Source organism: Peromyscus eremicus, chromosome 17 (assembly GCF_949786415.1).
Source record: "Peromyscus eremicus chromosome 17, PerEre_H2_v1, whole genome shotgun sequence".
Lineage (NCBI taxonomy): Eukaryota > Metazoa > Chordata > Mammalia > Rodentia > Cricetidae > Peromyscus > Peromyscus eremicus.
In genome coordinates this window covers 5,179,575-5,199,401 of record NC_081433.1, presented here as the reverse complement: position 1 = coordinate 5,199,401, position 19,827 = coordinate 5,179,575, and the positions used below count along the sequence as shown (strand labels likewise).

Sequence of the window (19,827 nt, the reverse complement as noted above, 5' to 3'; positions counted from 1 at the left end):
TGGGACTGGCAGGTGATAGAGATTTGTCCTGACTGTGGGCCAGGCAGGAAAACTCTAGCTACAAGGGAGTCACTGGCAACACCCCAATATCTGAGGACAAAGGTGTGCTGCATGTGATTGAGAGTGGATGATCCACATGGATCTTTCACAATTCATCTGCACAGTACGTCTGTGTGTTCTCTCCTGTTGGAACAGTCTGAGAAGGGAGTCATGCCAGGGGAATTCTCAGTGCTTGTGAGAAAATGCCAAGAAATCAAGACAGTGTCTTGTGACCTCAGTTTTGTCAAAAATCCAGAACTGATCTTGGAATGTGCTTTCATGCTCCTCCCAGATGTAGCAGATAGAGGTGAGGTCACTTCAGCTGTTAGTATTCATACTCCCCTATGGAAAAACATGTTTTTGCCTTGTGTAGCTTGTCCCTGTGGTTGAACACCATACTCATGTGATCCTTCTTAACCCTCAGAGTATAAATGGCCTGATGCTCTGAATACAGTTGACTATTGCACAGGACTTTAGTCTACCTCATTTTTCAGGCCCTGCTCATTCAGGTTTATGCTGTCAACTAGAGTAGTAAACACATTTTTTCAGCATGAGCACAGTGATATTTACTGTCTTACATTACAATCTATTATGACTACTTTTGATTGTTCTTCAAATCGTCCCAGTGTGGGCTGTTGGGAAGGGTCTGTTTAGATCTCTTCTGCATCCTTTGCAAAATTTGCCTCCCTCCCTTTACAGAGAATGGAAGCTCCATCTTGCAAATCCAGGCCCCTTGCCTGGATTCAGTCATCTCTCCTTCTCAATTTAGCTGATTTATGAAAGAAAATCCTGCTACTGTTTTACAGAACCACCATGTACTGTTTACTCTATAAAATAGCAAACTATTTTAATTTTAGCTTTGGCTTTTAATCTATTTTAGTTAATGTTTTCCTTGTTCAATTTTATTTATTTATGATCTGATTTTCTATTAATTTTTCTACTTGATTTAGGCTTAAACTGCTCATCTTTTTTAACTTCTTTAACCAAAGTTAAACTTCTAACTTTAACTTTCTTTAACTTCTTAAATGGAAAGCTAAATATTCATTGTTTCTCTTGAGAGCACAGGGGAATAAACCATGATTTAAACAAGTTCACACTCACAACAAGGTGTGATGATGAGGAATGTAGGTAACCTGCTGATAATTTCAGGCATAAACAAGGGTCAAGTTCAAAGGGTTGGAGGATGAATTGAAGGCAGATGATGAGCATGAAGAACTCCCTACTCTGTAAGGAGTCCGGCACTGAGTCTCGCCGTGGCATGTGCCATCCATCCCAAGTTGAGAAGATGATTCGGCATTTCTTCAGAGAGTCACTCTTCTAAACATTTATTCTGAGGACTCGGGTAAATGTCACTATTTATTGATTTTCCCTGGAAGAGGCAGTTTAACTTCAGTGTCCACAAACTTCACATTGATTTCCTCATCCGTGCAGTCTCAGAGAGACCTAACAAAGTTGCCACTGTGAACTTCATCCTAACTGTGAGTCCTTGTATAGCGATACCTTGGGCACCAGTTTTCATGACCAACCTTACTCCACTCTTGGCCTATAAACATGCAGCATTCTGTTTCAGTGTGGTCCCTGGGGAGTGCTGCCTCCAGCCCTTAGTGGTATTCTGAAAGTCACACTCCCATATCATAGTCTCTCTGGTCAAGGTCATGGGTCAAAGGTCTACCTAATGAGCCTTGAGATCATGATGCAGTCACTGAGCTCAGCTTTGCTGCTGGTAAGGTCTGCAGCATCAATTCTGCAATGTCAACCCAGTCATCTGGACCTGCCTTCCATGGAGACATAAGGAGGTAGCCTTTTGCCCAGTGCCTTCTTTAGAAGCATTGGCATTCCACGTTAGCGGGGGGCATGTGGACTTGCAATAGAACCAGGTTTGAGATCCCTGCCTGAACTTAGAAAGGAAAAGTCACTGATATCCAGTGACATATACTCAAGCATGGGAAGAAAGGTTGTTGTTGTTATTTAATTTTGGGTATTTCATACACGAGCACTGTATTTATATCATTCCTACCTCTCTTTCTCCCCCTCCAATTTCTCCTGTGTCCTCTCCACTTCCTCCCAAATTCATGATCCCATTGAAAGAAATATCTTCAAAAGTTCAACTGCAGCTGCCTGAATATGGATTCTTAAGAACAAACATGGTCATTCTAATAATACTGATGTGTATCAAAGCATGCAATTCTAAAGCTTGCCATAACATGAACATGGGTATTTTAGGAGCTTCATGAGTGACAGCTTTGTTTCTAATTATCTGCATTCTTGGGGCATGAATGGTGACATAGACACATGCTTTTCCCAGAAGTAGTGTGAGAGATATTATTAAACACATATCTGCCATGGAGTCTTCAAGTGCTAGGTCATCTGGATTCATGTACTTACTAATACGAGCAACAGGACAATATCAGGGTTGTCACAGGCACAGGCAATGTGCATTGGTGTCCAAAAGTCCTCATCCTGGTGGTTGACATTGACACCTCTGTCGATGAGCACTTCTGCGATGAAGACATTGTCATATCGAGCACACTGAAAGACAGAGAGGAAACACAAGTTATCATAAATGATGCAAACACCACTGACAGAACAGGCAAGGCCAAAAATGCATTCTCCGTCTCCAGTGAGACTAAAGGAAAGAGGCAGGTGTCCGACCAATAGGAAATCTGGGCAGTCGATTTTGGGATGAAAACAGTAACTAGGGGCAGATACTTTATAAATTAAGCCAGATCTTGATTAGGTTCTTGGGCCACGTGCAGTGAGGATTCTAAACCGTGCTTTTGAGTGCATGATCCTTCTGACTCAAACAGTTCATTGGGACTGTTAAAATGCATGTAACATTTCTCTTCTGTGGTGGACATGCTTTATGTAGGGTTTATACACAGGCTTAGAACAGACTCTTCTTACTAAAACATTCAATATCCCCACTGTGACAATTCACCCGCCATGACTGGACAGCACCGTGAGGAATGCAGCATTGGGAGAGCCTGCTGCTGACTGACAGCCGCCAGCACCTCCATCTGCTCCAATCAGTCTGGGACCTCCATAACTCGGGGGGAAGAACTCAAGTACAGTTCTACAGTTAAGAGTATATACTGCTCTTGCGCTAGACCTGAGTTTGGTTTCCAGCATACACACAGGCTGGCTCACAACTACCTGAAAATCCAGCTCCAGGGATCCGATGCCCATTCCTGGCCTCCACTGTTACTTGTGCACACGAGCACATGTACATGTGTGTGCGCACATACACACACACACACACAAAAAAATCAGAAAACAGACTAGAGAAGTCCTGGCATTGTTGAGGTCACTATCTCAAGAGACTTTTCAGCCACAGCAGGGGAGGAGGGTTCAGTATGTCTGGGGCTTACTTTCAAAGTACGTAGATTTCATGGCGTACAGTGGCAGACAGAAAACAGCTGTATGAGGGAAGAACTTCCAGAAGTAGGCCCTCCAAGCCTGCAGCTGAGCTATGATGGGCATGGTTCCCAGGAAGCTCCCTGGGTGGTCTGAATGAAAACAGCCCCCACAGACTTACAGGGAGTAGCACTATTGTGAGGTGTGACTGTGTAGGAGTAGGTGTGGCCTTGTTGGAGGAAGTGTGTCACTGTGGGGGCAGGCTTTGAGTTCTCTTTTGCTCAGACTTCCCTCAGTGTGATCGTCAACTCCCTACTGCCTTCTGGTCAAGATGTAGCACTCTCAGCTCCAGCACCACATCTGCCTGCACTCTGCCATGCTCCCCATCATGATGATAATGGACTGAATCTCTAAAACTGTAAGTGAGTCACCCCAATTAAATGTTTTCTTTATAAGAGTTGTAGTGGTCATGGTGCCTCTTCACAGCAATGGAAACCCTAAGATACTCCCCATGTCAGGGAGAGAGGCCACTGGGGTGATAAGCATCATGACCCACACAGTAGAAACTGGCACCTGTTCCCTCTGGCCAGACTAGATACCTGTATCTGTCTTCAGTGAGGGGACACTAAGTTTAATTGAATTAAATTAACTGAATTTAACTTTCAATTAAACACCATTCTCCAACAGGATCAAAGAGTTTCTAAATAACTACAATCCCCTAAAGTACTGAATATCATTTAAAGTTACAAAAAATTTCAGCTAGTACTTAACAGTCAAAATATCCCATGCCTAGAACCCAGCACAAATGATTAGGGAAGCATCAAGGCAGCATCAATAGAATCCACAGGATGGGGCACGAATGATCAATGGCACTGCACTCAGAAGAGGGGCAGTGCCTAGAACCCAGAAACCAGGGGACTGGAAAGGAAGCCATAGTGAAGAACAGCTATGATCTCTGAGGCAGAAGAATCACAAGGTTAAAGCCAAACTGGATACAGAGGGAGATGATGATGGTGGGTAGACAGACAGACAGGCAAACAGGCAGATGATAGATGATAGATTAGATAGATGATAGATAGGTAGATAGATAGACAGATAGATAATAGATAGATAGATCATAGATAGATAGATAGATGATAGATAGGTAGATAGATAGATAGATAGGTAGATAAATAGATAGATAGATAGATAGATAGATAGATAGATAGATAGATAGACAGACAGATAGATAGATACTCAATATACTGTTTTAAAGTTACATGCAATGGTAGAGAACAGTGCTGGAAGCTACTGGGATTAATTAGTCATATCTTAGGAATATTGAAACACACACTGAATTAAGGTCTATGTACAACACACAAGAACACAAACCTGAATCACACAAAATAACCCAAAAGAAGGCAGAAAATGTATGTGTATGTGTGTGGGTGTATAAAATGGGAATTATGGACAAAAAACAAACACCAGATTTCCAACCTAAGCACATCAGCAATCTGATGAACTCCATAACTTCAAGGTGAATGTTACAAGATGGAATAAATGTTCCTCACTGATGAAGGCAGGGGTGGGTCTGTGTATTCTCACACTCCTCGGTACTCCCTGGAGGTCCTTGCTGGACGTGTAATAAGGAGTGAATACTAGCTACACTGCTGTCATTAAACCTGCCTCCACTCACAGAGGACCTGTGATATCTAAATATATAAAAACAATCATTATACCTAATACATATGTATGACAGAATTGTTAGACACAAGGTCAGAGCAACAAATCAGAATTTCTATACAGTAGCAACAAAATTTTGGAAATTTAAAATAATTGAATAGTTTCAAAAATTTTGAAACATTTGTGATTAAGACAAACAAAAATATGTAAGACTGGAAGCCTGGAAGCAACAAAGTAACCACATTTCATAGGCTTGGAGAATCTCAAATGTAGACTGTGTTAGCGAGGATGAAAACACAGAACTCTTAGCTGATTCTTCATGTGTCTGTCTGCATTTAATTAAAATGCAACCAGAATCACACAGGTCTATCTGCACTGACAAAAACCCCTGAATCTAAGATTCCTAAGTTAATGCATAGGACCTAGAATAGCTTAAAGATCATGGACAAGGAAACAGTCTGTGGACTGAAGGGCCCAGTGCCGAGACTTGCTTAAAATTGTGATCAATACAGTATGCTACTGACATAAGAGCAGAAGAATTATGGAGACACACAGCAGAGTCTGGGAGTGGATCAGCGCACATAGAGACAACTGGCATCTGAGAACGTCTCAAAGACAATTCAGTGGCAATGGGTGTTCTTTCAGCAAATTGTGACAGGGCTGCTGGGTATGTGTGCACATCACACATGGCGGCTGTGCACTTTGCACACACAACACTAATTCATCATGGAGAAGAGAAGATAAATTCAAAGTCTAACATTACAAAAAAAAATCTAAAATTGGACAAGGGGGAAAGCCCTGATATGAGGCCATCAAGGACATTCTCAAGCACCCTGGAAGGGGTTCAAGGAAGCAAGCAGGTAAGACAAATGTAGGTAGCTTGACAGAAAAGCACCTAGTTCCAACAAAGTCTGTGTCTCTTACGTCCTAGTCATGTAAATCACTGTTAAATCACTTGAAAACTTGTTGTTGTGAACTGGGACTTCATCCACAACAGCATCAGTTTTAGGAATGATTGCAGGGAAATGGGGATCTGGACAGCAGTCCCCCAAAAGCTGGTGCATAGTCTGATCTGGATCTATATGAAAGTAATTCCTCTCTTTTCTTCTTTTTTGGACAGTTCACTGTACAATCAACGATGATGTGAATGATCTTTCATTCTAGACCTGTTAAGATACCCTGGATGGGCTTCACAGACGGCTCAGTGGGTAAGAGTGCTCCCAGTGCGAGCATGAGGAGCTGAGTTCAAATCTCAGCACCTATGTAAAAAGCCAGGTGTGGCTGTGTATCCTGTAACCCCAGCACTCAGGGAGGGGAGATGAAGGAAAAGACTAGTGGATTCTGAAAGACTACCTGCCAGCCAGCCTAGCTGGAAAGGAGAGAGTCCAGTTTAGTGAGAGACCCTGCCTCGCAGTAATCTGGTGGAGTGTGATCAGTGGTAGACCCTGCCTCGCAGTAATCAGGTGGAGTGTGATCAGTGGTAGACCCTGCCTCGCAGTAATCAGGTGGAGTGTGATCAGTGAGAGACCCTGCCTCGCAGTAATCAGGTGGAGTGTGATCAGTGAGAGACCCTGCCTTGCAGTAATCAGGTGGAGTGTGATCAGTGGGAGACCCTGCTTCACAGTAATCAGGTGGAATATGATAGAAGACACCCAGCAGCCTGCTCTAGCCTCCACAGGCAGAAATATACCCACACACTCACCTGCATGCACCCCTGTACACACATACTGCACACTCATATACACAAACACAAAGACATCCCTGACCTAGACTATGGGAATCCACACTGACACCTCACACTTACATGCATGCACATCCCTCCCCATACACACATTGCATACACATACACACAAACACAAAGACATCCCTAACCCAGACTGCAGGAATCCATATTTACACCCCAAATGTGCTTGGAGTTTGGAATTTCAGAAATTCCAAAGCACACCTCTTATTTCAAGGAGAATAAAAAAGCTATAATTAGATGCAAAGCTGAAAGTGACACCCACCCTTCTCTAGTGATGTACTTTGTGATTCACACTTCTAAAGATTATGAATAATAATTTGACAGCAATAAATACCTTTAATCACACTTGTCTGAAAAGATTATGAAGGCTGAACATCTCTGTAACAGTGGTCTTACACTATTATCACGGCTTAGCAAAGCTCATGCTCCCTAGAAAGAATCTCCCTCAAGCTAACACCTCTTCCCCTCCTCAATCCTTGTTGATCATCACCACACCAACTAGTTCGTGGTGACATTTCACTGCAGAAAGAAAATGAGCAAGGTGCCTGCCATGCTCAGCAGGACCGGGAACCGCTTTTCTGCCTGTCACCCGGTGTCACACCCCCAGGCCCTCTGCCGCCCTCGTCTCTTTCTCCACATGTCAAGCAGAACTCAGCAGCTGGACTTCACACAGTTTAAAACATAGAGTCTCTGGCTCAAAGACTAAGCATTTCAAGGACCAGGTCTAGTGTCCTTTCAAGGCCGATGCCCTTCTGCACAAAACCCCTCTTACAGTTCACGTGCCCATGAATCCTAGTGCTTCTCTAACACAAGTGTGCTCCCCTCTCTCTCTGTATTGGGGGGGCACCTTCCCAGAATCACCAAGTTCCTCCCCACTGCCAGGTCTCCCCCCCCCATTTTCTTTTTACCCTTCCTTCCCCAAAGTCTGGGTCCTGGACATTTTAAATGCATGTCTCTCACCTGGAAATGTTCACAACCCCTTTGGGGGTCAAATGACCCTTTTACAGGGGTCACATATCAATTATTCTTCATATAACACATTTTCATTATGATCCATAACAATAGCAAAATTATAGTTATGAAGTAGCAATGAAAATATTTTTATGGTTGAAGGTCATCACAACATGAGGAACTGTATTAAAGGGTCACAGAATTAGGAAGATTGAGAACTACTGACTTAGAGCCTGGTACTCAATGAGTAATATTCGAGTTAAATAAACATAACTCTGAGAAAGCCCAACAGTGCCTACAGCTGGTCCTTGACCCCCCATGCACATGCACTGCACTGCCTCCCTTCAAGACATCGATGGAACAGTGTGTAATCAGGACCCAAGTCTGAAGAGCATCATGAATCCCACTGTGGGATGTCCCAAGGCGTGGGCTCCCTATGAGGCTGTTCACACTTGACATCCTAATGGCTAAATTGCCTTTCTCAGCACCTAAGGCATTCTGAAACCCTGTAATTTTTTCCTCTCTGGCAACCTGCAATTGTTCCTTTGTTTTTATTTACTCAGTAATCTCTGCTAGAGGAGAGTACAGCAGTGAGTCCTCTCCCTCACCCAACACTCAGATTCTTTGTACATCTCCCAGACCCAACTATGACCATCCATGACAGCATCAAAATCCCTGCATCAGCCTGGGGGGCAATGAAGTCTCTCAATACAACCTTTTCCTTCTTGCTGAACTCTTTCTGAATCTTTGGGTTCTACTATTTGGGTCTAGAGTAACTACCTTCCCATTAACCATGGAGGCCCTACATCCTTGGGGGTCTTTCATTCACGGCTCCTTCACTGTGCCTTGAGTGCTCACTGCCTCACTGGGGAGAACACAAAAATGACAGTGACAGCCACATGATATACTCACTCCATCTATTGTGACATCTAGACAGAAATAAGGATGGCGTGCGCAAGATCTTGATGAAAGTCAATGGGTATAACCAATGGAGTAAGCTGAGACTTGACACTATTCCTCCACACACTCCTCCTCAGGTCTGGGAATCCGGTGACTCTCTCTGCCTCAGAACATCAAACTCAGCAGCTCTTTATCCACACCTGCCATCTGAAATGTGCCTTTTTTTTGACTCATTGTTTGATGCTCTTTCTGGAACTGACTTTTGGAACCTTAATTTATTCTCTGCCCCCAGTTGTCACCACATGGCCCCTTCAAGTGTCAGTTCTTACCAGATGGAGTAAGGACCCTCCTGAGGAAAGGAGAGATTGTGGGTCCGCCCCCTCCTTCAAGAGTCGAAGCACTGTAAGAGAAGAGAGAAAACAGAGTTGGAGCAAGCATGTTCCACGCCCTGAGCCCAAACCAACAGTATTTCATTAGCAGCTCAGACAACAGCTGTGAGGGCCACAGGGTGAGGGTCACTGTCAGATCTCCCACATCACACACCTATGATCACGTGTGTTTCTCCTTGTGCCCAAACTTGTTACCTGGCATGGAAGTTTGATTACTCACCACAGCCATAGAAATTAATGAGAAAGCAGAATTGACAGAAGTGGATTATTTTGAGGCACCAAGTTTATATGTCCTTTGCAGAACAAAAGAAAACATATAAACAAAAAGGATCTGCTCTCTAGCCTCAGGAGGACACTGTTTTGCAATTTGTGATGACCTATTGGCTTAAAGCAATGAAAGTTTGCACTTTGCACACTAAGGCTCCATTTGTGCCATTAGCCCTTGCCCATGTTTCTTCTACTGTCACAGAGCACTATGGGACAAAGCCATAAAGTCACATAGATCAAAATATACATCAACTATCAGAGCAAATCCACAGCTAGAAAATGATCTGTGTGTCCATCTGCCAGCAAGGTGAATTCATTAACACATGAATGTCACGAGACACAGAGAGATCTCCTAGTCTCTGCTGATTACAGTGTCCTGATGGGGTAGGCCTCCTAGGAAGGTCCTTGGGTTCAGGGACGCTCCACTGGTCTCCATTATCAGTAACATTATTCATGGTTTTTAAAAAAATCACTGATGCATTTGCCACAAAAAGGCAACAGAGTAGCAGCAGCTACCTTCTTTGTTGTTTTGGTTTTCTTGTTATTGTTGCTTTAGTTTGGGTCAATGGTTTTATGTAGGCCAAGTCAGCCGGACGATTTCAGTCTCAGGCCTCAGCCTCCCCGGTGCAGAGATTACATCCGTGAACCTACATACCCAGCAACAGCCACTCTTACTCTCAACGGTGACAGGGCACTGGTCCAAGTGGCTCCAACTCAGTCACCCTCGCGGAGCCATATTGCTTTCTATCCAGTTTCTTCTCTGTGACCTGAAATATGACCTGAAGGTACCTTTCTCTCTATTCATCACAGAATCAGTGCCTCCAGGTGTCTATTCTCTTGTCTCCCTCACTCTGAGTAACTCCAAGAGGACAAGAAATCTGAACAGCCTGGCTGCTCCTGTACAGGTTCCAGCCACAGAAAGTCACCTTCTCTGCTGTGTATCCCATGAGCATGATGGGAACAGCCATCTACCATAGAGGGACCTATGAAGGTAGCCTAGAGTGCCCATCCTCAAGCCTTCCTCCAGTCAAAGCACCCTACATCCTAATCTCTCTCACTACAGAACAGATGCATGCCTGCTGTCTGAGGGATTGAGGACCAAGCCTGTCCTCACTTCTCCGAGACTACAGCCTGTCTACTCTAGGTTTATTCCCAAAAGAGCTTCCTAAGGAAAGTTTCTAGAACATTCCCTTTCTGTTCACAAACAAGCATTTTCCCTTCCACGATTGTGTTCGTTCTTCAGTCCAGGATTTGCTTTCACAAACAAGGTCCAGTTTGCTGAGGAAACTTCTCAGAGGTGGCAGGTCTTTCTTAGACAAATTGCCAGCTGCCTCCATTCTGAGAGAGCTGAGTGCGGCAGGCAGGCTTAAAAGACAGCTTAGCAACCTGGGACTCCACTTGGCTTGGGCTACAGGATGTACACAGGACTCCACTTGGCTTGGGCTACAGGCTGTACACACCCATCTCTGAACTTGCAGGCAACTAGGACCCCTACCTGCATCAGACTGCAGGCATACCTTCTTTAAACAGTGGAATTAAGTCAGTCCCCTTAGTAACCCTTTGATAACACCTCACTTTGATTTAAACACATCAGGGACCACAGTCTGGAAACTGTGGGCAATGGGGTCAAGTTAAATTATGCTGGTTTAGGATGAACGAGGCAAACTGTGCTCTCTGAGTGAACTTCTGGGGGAAATCTTGTATTTACCATCTTATTCCTATGCACAGTTGGGCATGTGTATGACAATAAGATGCTGTCTCCTGTTATTAAGAGACTGCTAGTTTTATATTATCCCCATACTACAAGTGGAGAGATCCAGCACTAATAGGACACAGCTGTTGGATGGTGGAGCATGGACTTGAATTTTAATGGTATCAGGGGATCCACTGTCAAGCTCTGAGGGCTCTTGTAAGTTCAGCAGTTTTCAGGGGAGACTCCAGAGGACAGCAGTTAACACTGTCTATAATAGCTATGCATAATGAGCTAGATATACTTTGTTGTTTGTTCCCAAACACTTAAGCATGAACTATTTCCCCATAATCATTATGATAACTAAGGGTATTGGGAGAAATTAAGAATACACAGAAAATAGAATAATGTTGAAAATACATTAAAAATAAAGAGAAGCCAGGCATCACGACACATGTCTAAAACAACCAGCCTGTCTAGATAGTGAGGCATTGTCTCTAATTAATTAAAAAGTAAAGAGGGAATTGGATAGCCCATGGTTGATAGCTCATGGGTGAAGGCACTTGCTACCAAGTACGATGACCTGAATTTGATCAACAGTGGGAGAAAAGAACTGACTCCTTATAGCTGATCTTTGATGTGTGTGTGCATGCACAGACAAACATCCAAACAAAGAAAGAAAGAAAATAAAGAAAGAAAGGAAGTCCTAGGATGGGCAATGCAGACTTGAAAAGATGACGTTTGATAACACCGAGTACGTGTTCCTGTATTCATGGGCACACAACACACACTCAGTCAAGCTTGCTGCTCAGTGCTATTGAGGGTGGTCAGAGCTACAAGGTCTCGGTTGTGCTCTCGTGGTCCTGTCAGGAGGACCTTCTTCACCAATGTCCTGACCAGGGCTTCTAGCTAGTGTAGAACAAGCCAAGACAGCCGAGTCCACTCCATTCTTTACAGAGAAAGCTGGGGCTTTGGTCTGCCCCATCTGGTGTGATGTTGACTGGGTTTGTGTAGGCATCCTGTGAGAGAAGCTGAAACCCCCCTCCCCCCCACTGTTTGTTGAGTGCATTTACTGTGGGAAAGTCTTCTGTTTGTTAGTGGATCTACTGAGAGATGGTGTGACTGTGCCCATTATGTTCATATCAAGGACACGCTGTCACTGACTGGGTTCTCATACACAGCAACGGCCTTGCATTAATAGATTGAAATCCACTTGGTTATAGGCTATGTATTGCTTGGCTTCGGTCTGAAAGATTCCAGAGCCTGGCCCTGTGGGGCCACTGAAGCTTCTCACTGCCTTATCAGTCTATTTTCTTACACTTGGTGGCTCTCGGTTGGACTCTGGGTAATATCATCCTCATGCAGCATGTTGTTACATTTTCTGTGTTCTGGCTTATGGACACATTAGCAGCTTTGTATCAGCCTCTCTTTAGTCATTGCAAGGGCTCCTCTGGGAAGCAGCGTGCTGGGCTCCACTGTGGGAAGATGTTAATTCAGTCTCTCCGCTCCTCAAAGCTTGTTGCCCAGTCTACATCACTTGGCTAATTTCACCCTGATTCATTGATGGCTCATGCCACTCTACGGGTTTTTCTGTCTCACATGGTCAGCTAGGCTTTTGGTGTACAACTGTATTTTAGCTCACTTGATTTTTTTAATTAGCACATAACTAAAACTTACCTTCCTTCATTCCTGATTTTTGTAGTTTGATTTTTTTGCTTTCATTTTCATTTTTTTAAAAAATTGGTCAGTTTAGCTAATAATATTTCAAGTATGTCGACCATTTCATAGAACCATTTTTTCCCTCTCATAATCGTTATGGCTTTTCTCAACATTTTTCTCGCTTCCAACCAAGTGTGTATACCTTTCTGGGCACTGGCTGTTGCTTTACTGGGCTTTTCTTTTCAAATGTGGGAAGTTAGGTAGCTGGGTATTCATATGCTTCTCTGCTGTAGGCATTTACAGCTATGGAGATGTACCCATTACTTCATATGGATGGAGGTTGGTAATTGTGAAAAATGCACCACCAAGGTAGGGGCCATTGGTGAGGGTGGGTGTGCAACAGGGTGCTGGTGGCCGTTTAGGTGGGGGTTACCAAATTCATTTCCTGACATAGACAATTAATTGAAATCCAGAAAAGACTAAAGACTAGGATGCAGAAAAAGAGAAAGTTACAACTTAATCCCTTCAGGGTGGGAGAGCCCAGGACTGCAAGGCCTGAAGCACATGCTGGCTGGGGTGTCTTCTAGGTCCCTTGCACCTTCCCCTTAACCCTACGGGTACTGTTGAGATAACCATGCCCATGCCCTCCTTACGTGTCTTCTCACAATGTCTTCTAGGAACAAGAAGCCAGCATCTCAGGGAATCCGCTTTCCCTGGCCTCTTCCTCCTATGTCCTAACTCTCCTCAAATTGACCACCTCAGCAAAGGCCATGTATTGAGACTTGGCCACGTTCTGAGGTATACAGGGTGTGGTGGTTTGAATACAATGGCCTCCAAAGGCTCATATACTTGAATAGCTGGTCCCCAGTTAGTGGAACTATTAGGGAAGGACTAGAAGATATGGCCATGTGTATATCCCTTTTTCTGCCTCATGGCTGTAGATCAAGATGTAAGCTCTCAGGAGTCCTTTCCCCGCCATCATGAACTCTAATCCTCTAATATCATAAGGCAGATTAAGTTATTTCTTTTATAAGGTGCCTTGGTCATGGTGCCTCATCACAGCAACAGAAAAGTAACCAAGACATGGGTTAAGAGCTCACCAGATGAATGGGGGGGGGGGCATAATTCAAGACAAAGAAGCTAACTTTTATGTATTTGCAAATTTCCTTAAATTCTTTAACAATCTCTATTAAAGGTTTCTAATTTCATTGTATTGAGGTTAGAAAGTGAAGTTGTCTGTCAGTCCTTCTGATAGATGAAGATGCTTCCTTTTGCAGCCTGTTACACGGCCCATCATATTCACAAGTGCTTGCAAATGTGTGGTCTGCTGGTGTGGGAGGCACAGGGCTGCCTGAGTGGCTGTCAGGTCTTCTGCCCCTGACTCTTGTGCAGCTGCCCCGTCTGTCACTAGACTACTACTGAAGTCAGACCAGGAAGCATGCTCTTTCCCTTGTCAGCCTTCAGCTCCACCTCATCTGTCCTGGATCTTCGTGTGGGCATAGGCGTATGATGACTTCCTTGTCATCTAGATGGGATAATTTCTCTTTCCATGCTGTGTCTTTATTTTCCTCTAACAATTTAACTTTGAGCATTTTAAACAAACACTTTACTTCGCATGCTGAGAGCTTTCCAATTGATGCGCTTTGTAACTGGGAGCAGGTTATGTAATTAACGCCTGGCTGTTGCTAGCCAGGATGGAAAGTTTGGGGACATCTGTTTAACTTTCCTCCTGAAGACCCTACCTGCTGGCATGTCCATTTCGGCTTTTCTTGGGCTGCTCTCTGATTGATGATTCTTTGTGCATCTTTTGTTCTAAACTTATTTGTGTCCGAATAAATAGGTATTCCTTTTAGACAAAACATAGCTGCTTGGTTCTCTTATACATTCTTCTGAGTTCTGCCCCTTGAGTGTTTTCTTTTTTTAACTATTTTTTTAGTGTGTAAATTCTTTTTTTGTTTGGTTTTGTTTGTTTGGTTTTGCATCCCAACCAAAGTTTCCCTCTCTGCCCTCACAGAAATTGTGAGGGTGATCAGCAAATGATGGGCCCAGCTGGAGACTCATACCCTGAGAGAGAGCTCACCCTAAGGGCCCAGACCTAGAGGTGGGATACCCCAGACACCTAGGATAGAACCAAACATGAAAAAAAAAAGCAAATAAACAAACAAACAAGTCAAGGAAAAGAGTCCCAACGATATTCTGCTGTTCTCATAGACTGGTGCCCAGTCCAGTCATCGCCATACTGGCTTCGCCCAGCAATGGTGAGTGTTTTAGTATGTTCAAGCAATTCCTGAGAGAGTGGGACTCATATGTGACATTTCGCTACTTGCTTGCTGTGTGGATTGTGTCCTTTTTCTTTCCTCTAAACCTCTCTTGCTACCTTCTCTTTGGTTTTTGCTTTTCTGTTTGTTTGTGCTTTGTTTTGTTTTATAAAAGAGGGTTTCTCTGTGTAGCCTACACTGATCTAAAACCCATGACCTTTCTCAGCCTCTACAGGCATTACAGTCATTACAGGCAGAGCCACCACGCCCGTTCTTCTTTTGTGTAAATAGGTCTTTACATATTGCCATCTTAATTCACAAGCATCTGGATGAATTATTCATTAGGGTTATAATGAACATTTTAATGCATACCAACCTAATTTACATTAATTACTATTGACTGAGGTTCAGCAGTGAACAAATACTTCATTCCTGGATACTCCTGTCTCCCCAACGCCAGCCCTTTAGACTCAATGGAGCACCTTTATGCATGTGTACACCCCTGTTAACAGGGGCGTGTCTATTTCTTTTGTAGTATCTCTAGATAGCTTAGGTTAAACTCGACTAACACAGCATCACTGTACTGTCTTCCCTAAACACTTCACTTTGCAGAGCTTTTCCTGTGTGCCCGGTCCCGCGGGCCAGGTTATTTGATGAGACCCGAGGAGGCACCTCCTGAAAGATCAATGGGGGCGAGAGAGAAAGGAGACCAGGCGCGTAAAGGAAGACAGAGTCAGTCTGAGTTGCATCGAGGTCTCGTTTATTGACTGGGTGTTGAGGCTTATAAACAGGGCTTCAGGCAGGGAGGGGGAACAGGGGAAGCACGGAGAGAAGAATGGAAAATTCCTAAGGGAGGGTGAGGTCACTTTGGTCCCGGGCCCCTGCAGCTGGCTGATTAGCAGGTACTCCAGGAAGTTGTACAGCCCGAGGTTAGGCCAGGAACTTCCTGCTTTTGTAAGGTTTGATAAAGTAAGGACACCGCTGTCCGGAATCGGTCCCCAACACCTGTGAACTCAACAGTGTCTTTCATGTCAATCCAGAAGATCTGTGCACCACAAATTCTCTCAGTTTCGGTTTGTCAAGAATGCTTTAATTACCCCTACATCTGAGAAAGACAGCTTTCCTGAAAACACACTTCTTGATGATCTCCTTCTGTTAGCATTTGTTTCTCACAGTTCTCTGACCTCCGAGTTCACAGTGTGAAGTCAGCTGTTGACCCTACAGGGTCCTGGAGCAGGGTGAATGCCTTCTTTGATGATTAGATGGCACTTCAATGTTGCTTCTTTGTGCATCATGGCTATGCTGTGCCTAGGTGTGGCTCCTCTGTGCATCATGGCTATGCTGTGCCTAGGTGTGGCTCCTCTGTGCATCATGGCTATGCTGTGCCTAGGTGTGGCTCCTCTGTGCATCATGGCTATGCTGTGCCTAGATGTGGCCCCTCTGTGCATCATGGCTATGCTGTGCCTAGGTGTGGCTCCTCTGTATAGCATGGCCATAAGTGCCTCTCTTCTTCAGGCTGTCCCATTTGGAGTCTAGATAACTTCTTTAATGTAGGTTAATATCCTCGATCACACCCACACAGTTTCTGCCCTTGCTTCTAATAGCCCTCTTCCTGCTCCTTTGCCCTCTCCTCTTGGCTGTGATTTGAACTATGTGTGTTGATAAATTCCATGATGCGCTGTACTTACTCCAGGATCTGAGGTCTGCTCACGTTTCCTTATTCTCCTCACCTCAGACTGGATAATCTTAATTGATCTGTCTTCAAACTCACTGACCCTCCTGTCTGCTTGACTTTTGGTTCCTTCTGCTATACATACAATTTCACATTCTGTTCTTTTCAACCCCAGGATTTCTAATTAGTTCCTTTTTGAAAATGTGTCTTTTATTTTTTGAGATTATAATTTTATATAATATACATATATTTATATATAATGATAAACATAATTATATATTATATAATTTCTCCTTCATTTGGTTCTTTTTACAATTACTATCTGGTTGTTATTCTCCCCTATGCCTTCATATACTCATTTAGAAAAGGTTTCCTTTAGTTACATGAACATTAAACAATAATTGATTTAAATTCTCTCCAGGAAACAGACTGTCTGGAATTACCCAGGAACAGTTTCTTTAGGTTAATTGATTTTTTTTTCCTCTGTGGCCCAAACTTTCTTGTTTCTTTGCATTTCTCAGAATGTTTGTTGGAAACTTGACATTACAAAGAGTGAGATGGGAGAATTTGAAATCATGTTCACTCTCCTTCCAGGACAGCCAGCCTCTCTGCCTGCGATCCTACTTGTTTCATTCCTTTCGAAACCTTTAATATCTCTATCCTTGGCAATGCACTGAAGTCTCTATCCACTATATCAGTGCCTGCTCATGGCTGAAGTGTTTTCTCAGTTGCCTGGACAACTCTCCCAGCATTTGCAGAGGAACTTTGCGTATGGCTTATATTTTAGGACACTTCTTTTGTATGTTGGTAAATGGTAAACGTTTTCCCTAGTCTGCACTGACCTTGGGAAGCATTCATTTCCTTGAGTATTTTAGGACCATGCCCTTAGCCGGGATATGTGTCTAGCCGTCAACATTCTAAGGAACACACCATCCCTGCGTTGATGCCTTCAGTTAACTTCCCAACCATTTACAGTGTTCCTCAGCTCTCTGAGACAGATGTCATCACAGCTTCAGGCTGAACATTCACTGCTAGTTCATTTCTGCAAATACCCCCTGGGAATAGATTTGTAGTTTTTTTTTCTTTCTAAATTAAGTAAAATAAAAATAAATCTTTCTTAAGAGCCTAGTTTCTGGAGATCTCACAGACAGGTAAACACGATAGTCATCTGCTGCAAGCCACAAGAATATATTATAGAGATTCAGCTGTATATAACAAAGCTATACCTAGAAAGGCCAAGGAACCTTTCTAGAGAAAAATCATGTATCAGAGAATATTTGGTGTTATTTAGCTCTTAACATACCAGCTGTCTTCTGCTATGAATTTCTTGTGCACTCATATACTACTAGGCCTTAGTGGCAAACCATATAAGCTTCTCAGACCTACTGCTGATCTGAACTAGGTAATACTCCTACAGAGCCTAGGAGACAGGTGCATTGCAGATGCATAGCTTTGTTTCTTGTGCAAAGGAAGCTCAGATCTTCCTTCCTCAGAGAGGGAAAATGGCATTCCAGAGCAATTGACTCAGAACAGAAGAGTTTTTTTTTTTTTTTTTTTTTTTGCATATCCAGGTGAAGTGAAGGCTGGGGCAGAATTCCTGGTCTGGGCAGAGTTGCATGGCTGGAGAAAGGAGAACAGGGCGACTTTTTGGCTGAGTGGGGATTGGGTCAGATCAGGAGAAGAGGAAGGAAAGATGGGGGACAGAGGAATGGAGGATATTACTAAGGCTATGAGAGGACAGAAAAAGAAGGACAGAGGAACTGAGTGTCAGGACGGAACTGAAACTATGTAGACAGAATTTTGTCCTAGAGAAATAAAGCAGACAGACAAAAGAGCCTGGTGTACTTAGATTCTTTTCCCTCAGATCACCCCATCTCCAGCCATAACATCTTCCCCAGGACCCTGGGAGAAATCTTCTCAGGGCAGGCCCCTGGGAAACATTCATTAGTCATCCAGGGATAGGCCTTCTGGGGAACCCCCAGACCCCATTCCCACCATCTGTGTCTGCAGGAGAGCGTGTTTTCAGAGCTACCAGATAATAAGGGTGGCGGTTTTAAAGGCAGCCATGAGGCCCTCAGAAGATCATGTGACCAGGGGATGTGATTGGCAGCCTGCACTGTTCTAGCTGAGTTTCAACCATGTTGAAAAAGAAAAAGGTTATCCCAAGCCTGTTTGCAATATCCAGAATGTTTTTATTCTTTTGCCAGCATTCTGGTTGATTCTGTGGAGGGCAGGTTTTTAGTGTCTCTTTCTATTCCCAGCAAGGTGCACCTCATTCATTTTAATTATTCATATGAGTCCCTAAGAATATTTACCATCCATGAGAAGAATAAGCTAACACTATTGATGATGAATGATGATAGTAATTGTTTAAAAGCTTAAATTACCAAACTTTTATATGATGAAAAGTCATTTTAAGAGGTCGTTATGAACCTTGCCTGTCCCTCAGATCATCTATGATATAGTGCTGTGGTATAGCTTGCCTGGTGGGAATTAGGAATGGCCTGCTTACTTGACCTGGTGCTGAATCAACACTTCCCTAAATATTCCAGAACACACAGGAGTGACAGTTTTATAATGACATACATTGAACCCCATATTTCCTCAGAGTCCAGTGCAACAGCAGTAAATCCAGAACGCACATGATGTAAACACAATTTTCAGGCTTCATTTTCTCTCTATTTATGACCCTCTACCAGGTGACAGTTTGTACATAAAATGCTCTTACTCTGAACCAAGTTTAGAAGATACTGTGTTTCATAAAGAGAACCGCTTTGCAAATAGACTCAATGGAGTTCAGAACCTGCACAGCCAGCAATTTATATTTCCATAAATTAGTCTGTCTATAGTTCTACAGACTACTAACTTATGTTCACATCTTGGTGTAGTAAAAACAAAATAAAATAGTCCTTCTCATATTCATGGAAACAGTTAAAGTATGATTTGCTTTCATTAAAAGCCCACACCCACACCCCAGTCCTTCCGTATCCCCACCTCCCCCACTCCCACACCCCAGTCCTTCCGTATCCCCACCTCTCCCACACCCACACCCCAGTCCTCCTGTATCCCCACCTCCCCCACACCCACACCCCAGTCCTCCCACACCCACACCCCAATCCTCCCGTATCTCCACCTCCCCCACACCCCAGTCCTCCCGTATCCCCACCTCTCCCACACCCACACCCCAGTACTCCTGTATCCCCACCTCTCCCACACTCACACCCCAGTCCTCCCATATCCCC

The 19,827-nt window shown here is 43.8% G+C and overlaps 1 protein-coding gene across 1 annotated transcript in view; it reads right to left on the bottom strand.

Moving 5' to 3' along the window:
• The window catches only part of Myo16 (myosin XVI), a 363,210-nt gene that overhangs the window by 316,046 nt on the left and 27,337 nt on the right, over positions 1–19,827 (bottom strand). The window contains exons 2-3 of the mRNA XM_059244646.1: positions 8,980–9,050; positions 2,425–2,568 (exon numbers count right to left, since the gene is read on the bottom strand). Of these exons, the coding sequence (XP_059100629.1) occupies positions 2,425–2,568; positions 8,980–9,050 (215 nt within the window). The remainder of the gene's footprint in view (positions 1–2,424; positions 2,569–8,979; positions 9,051–19,827) is intronic.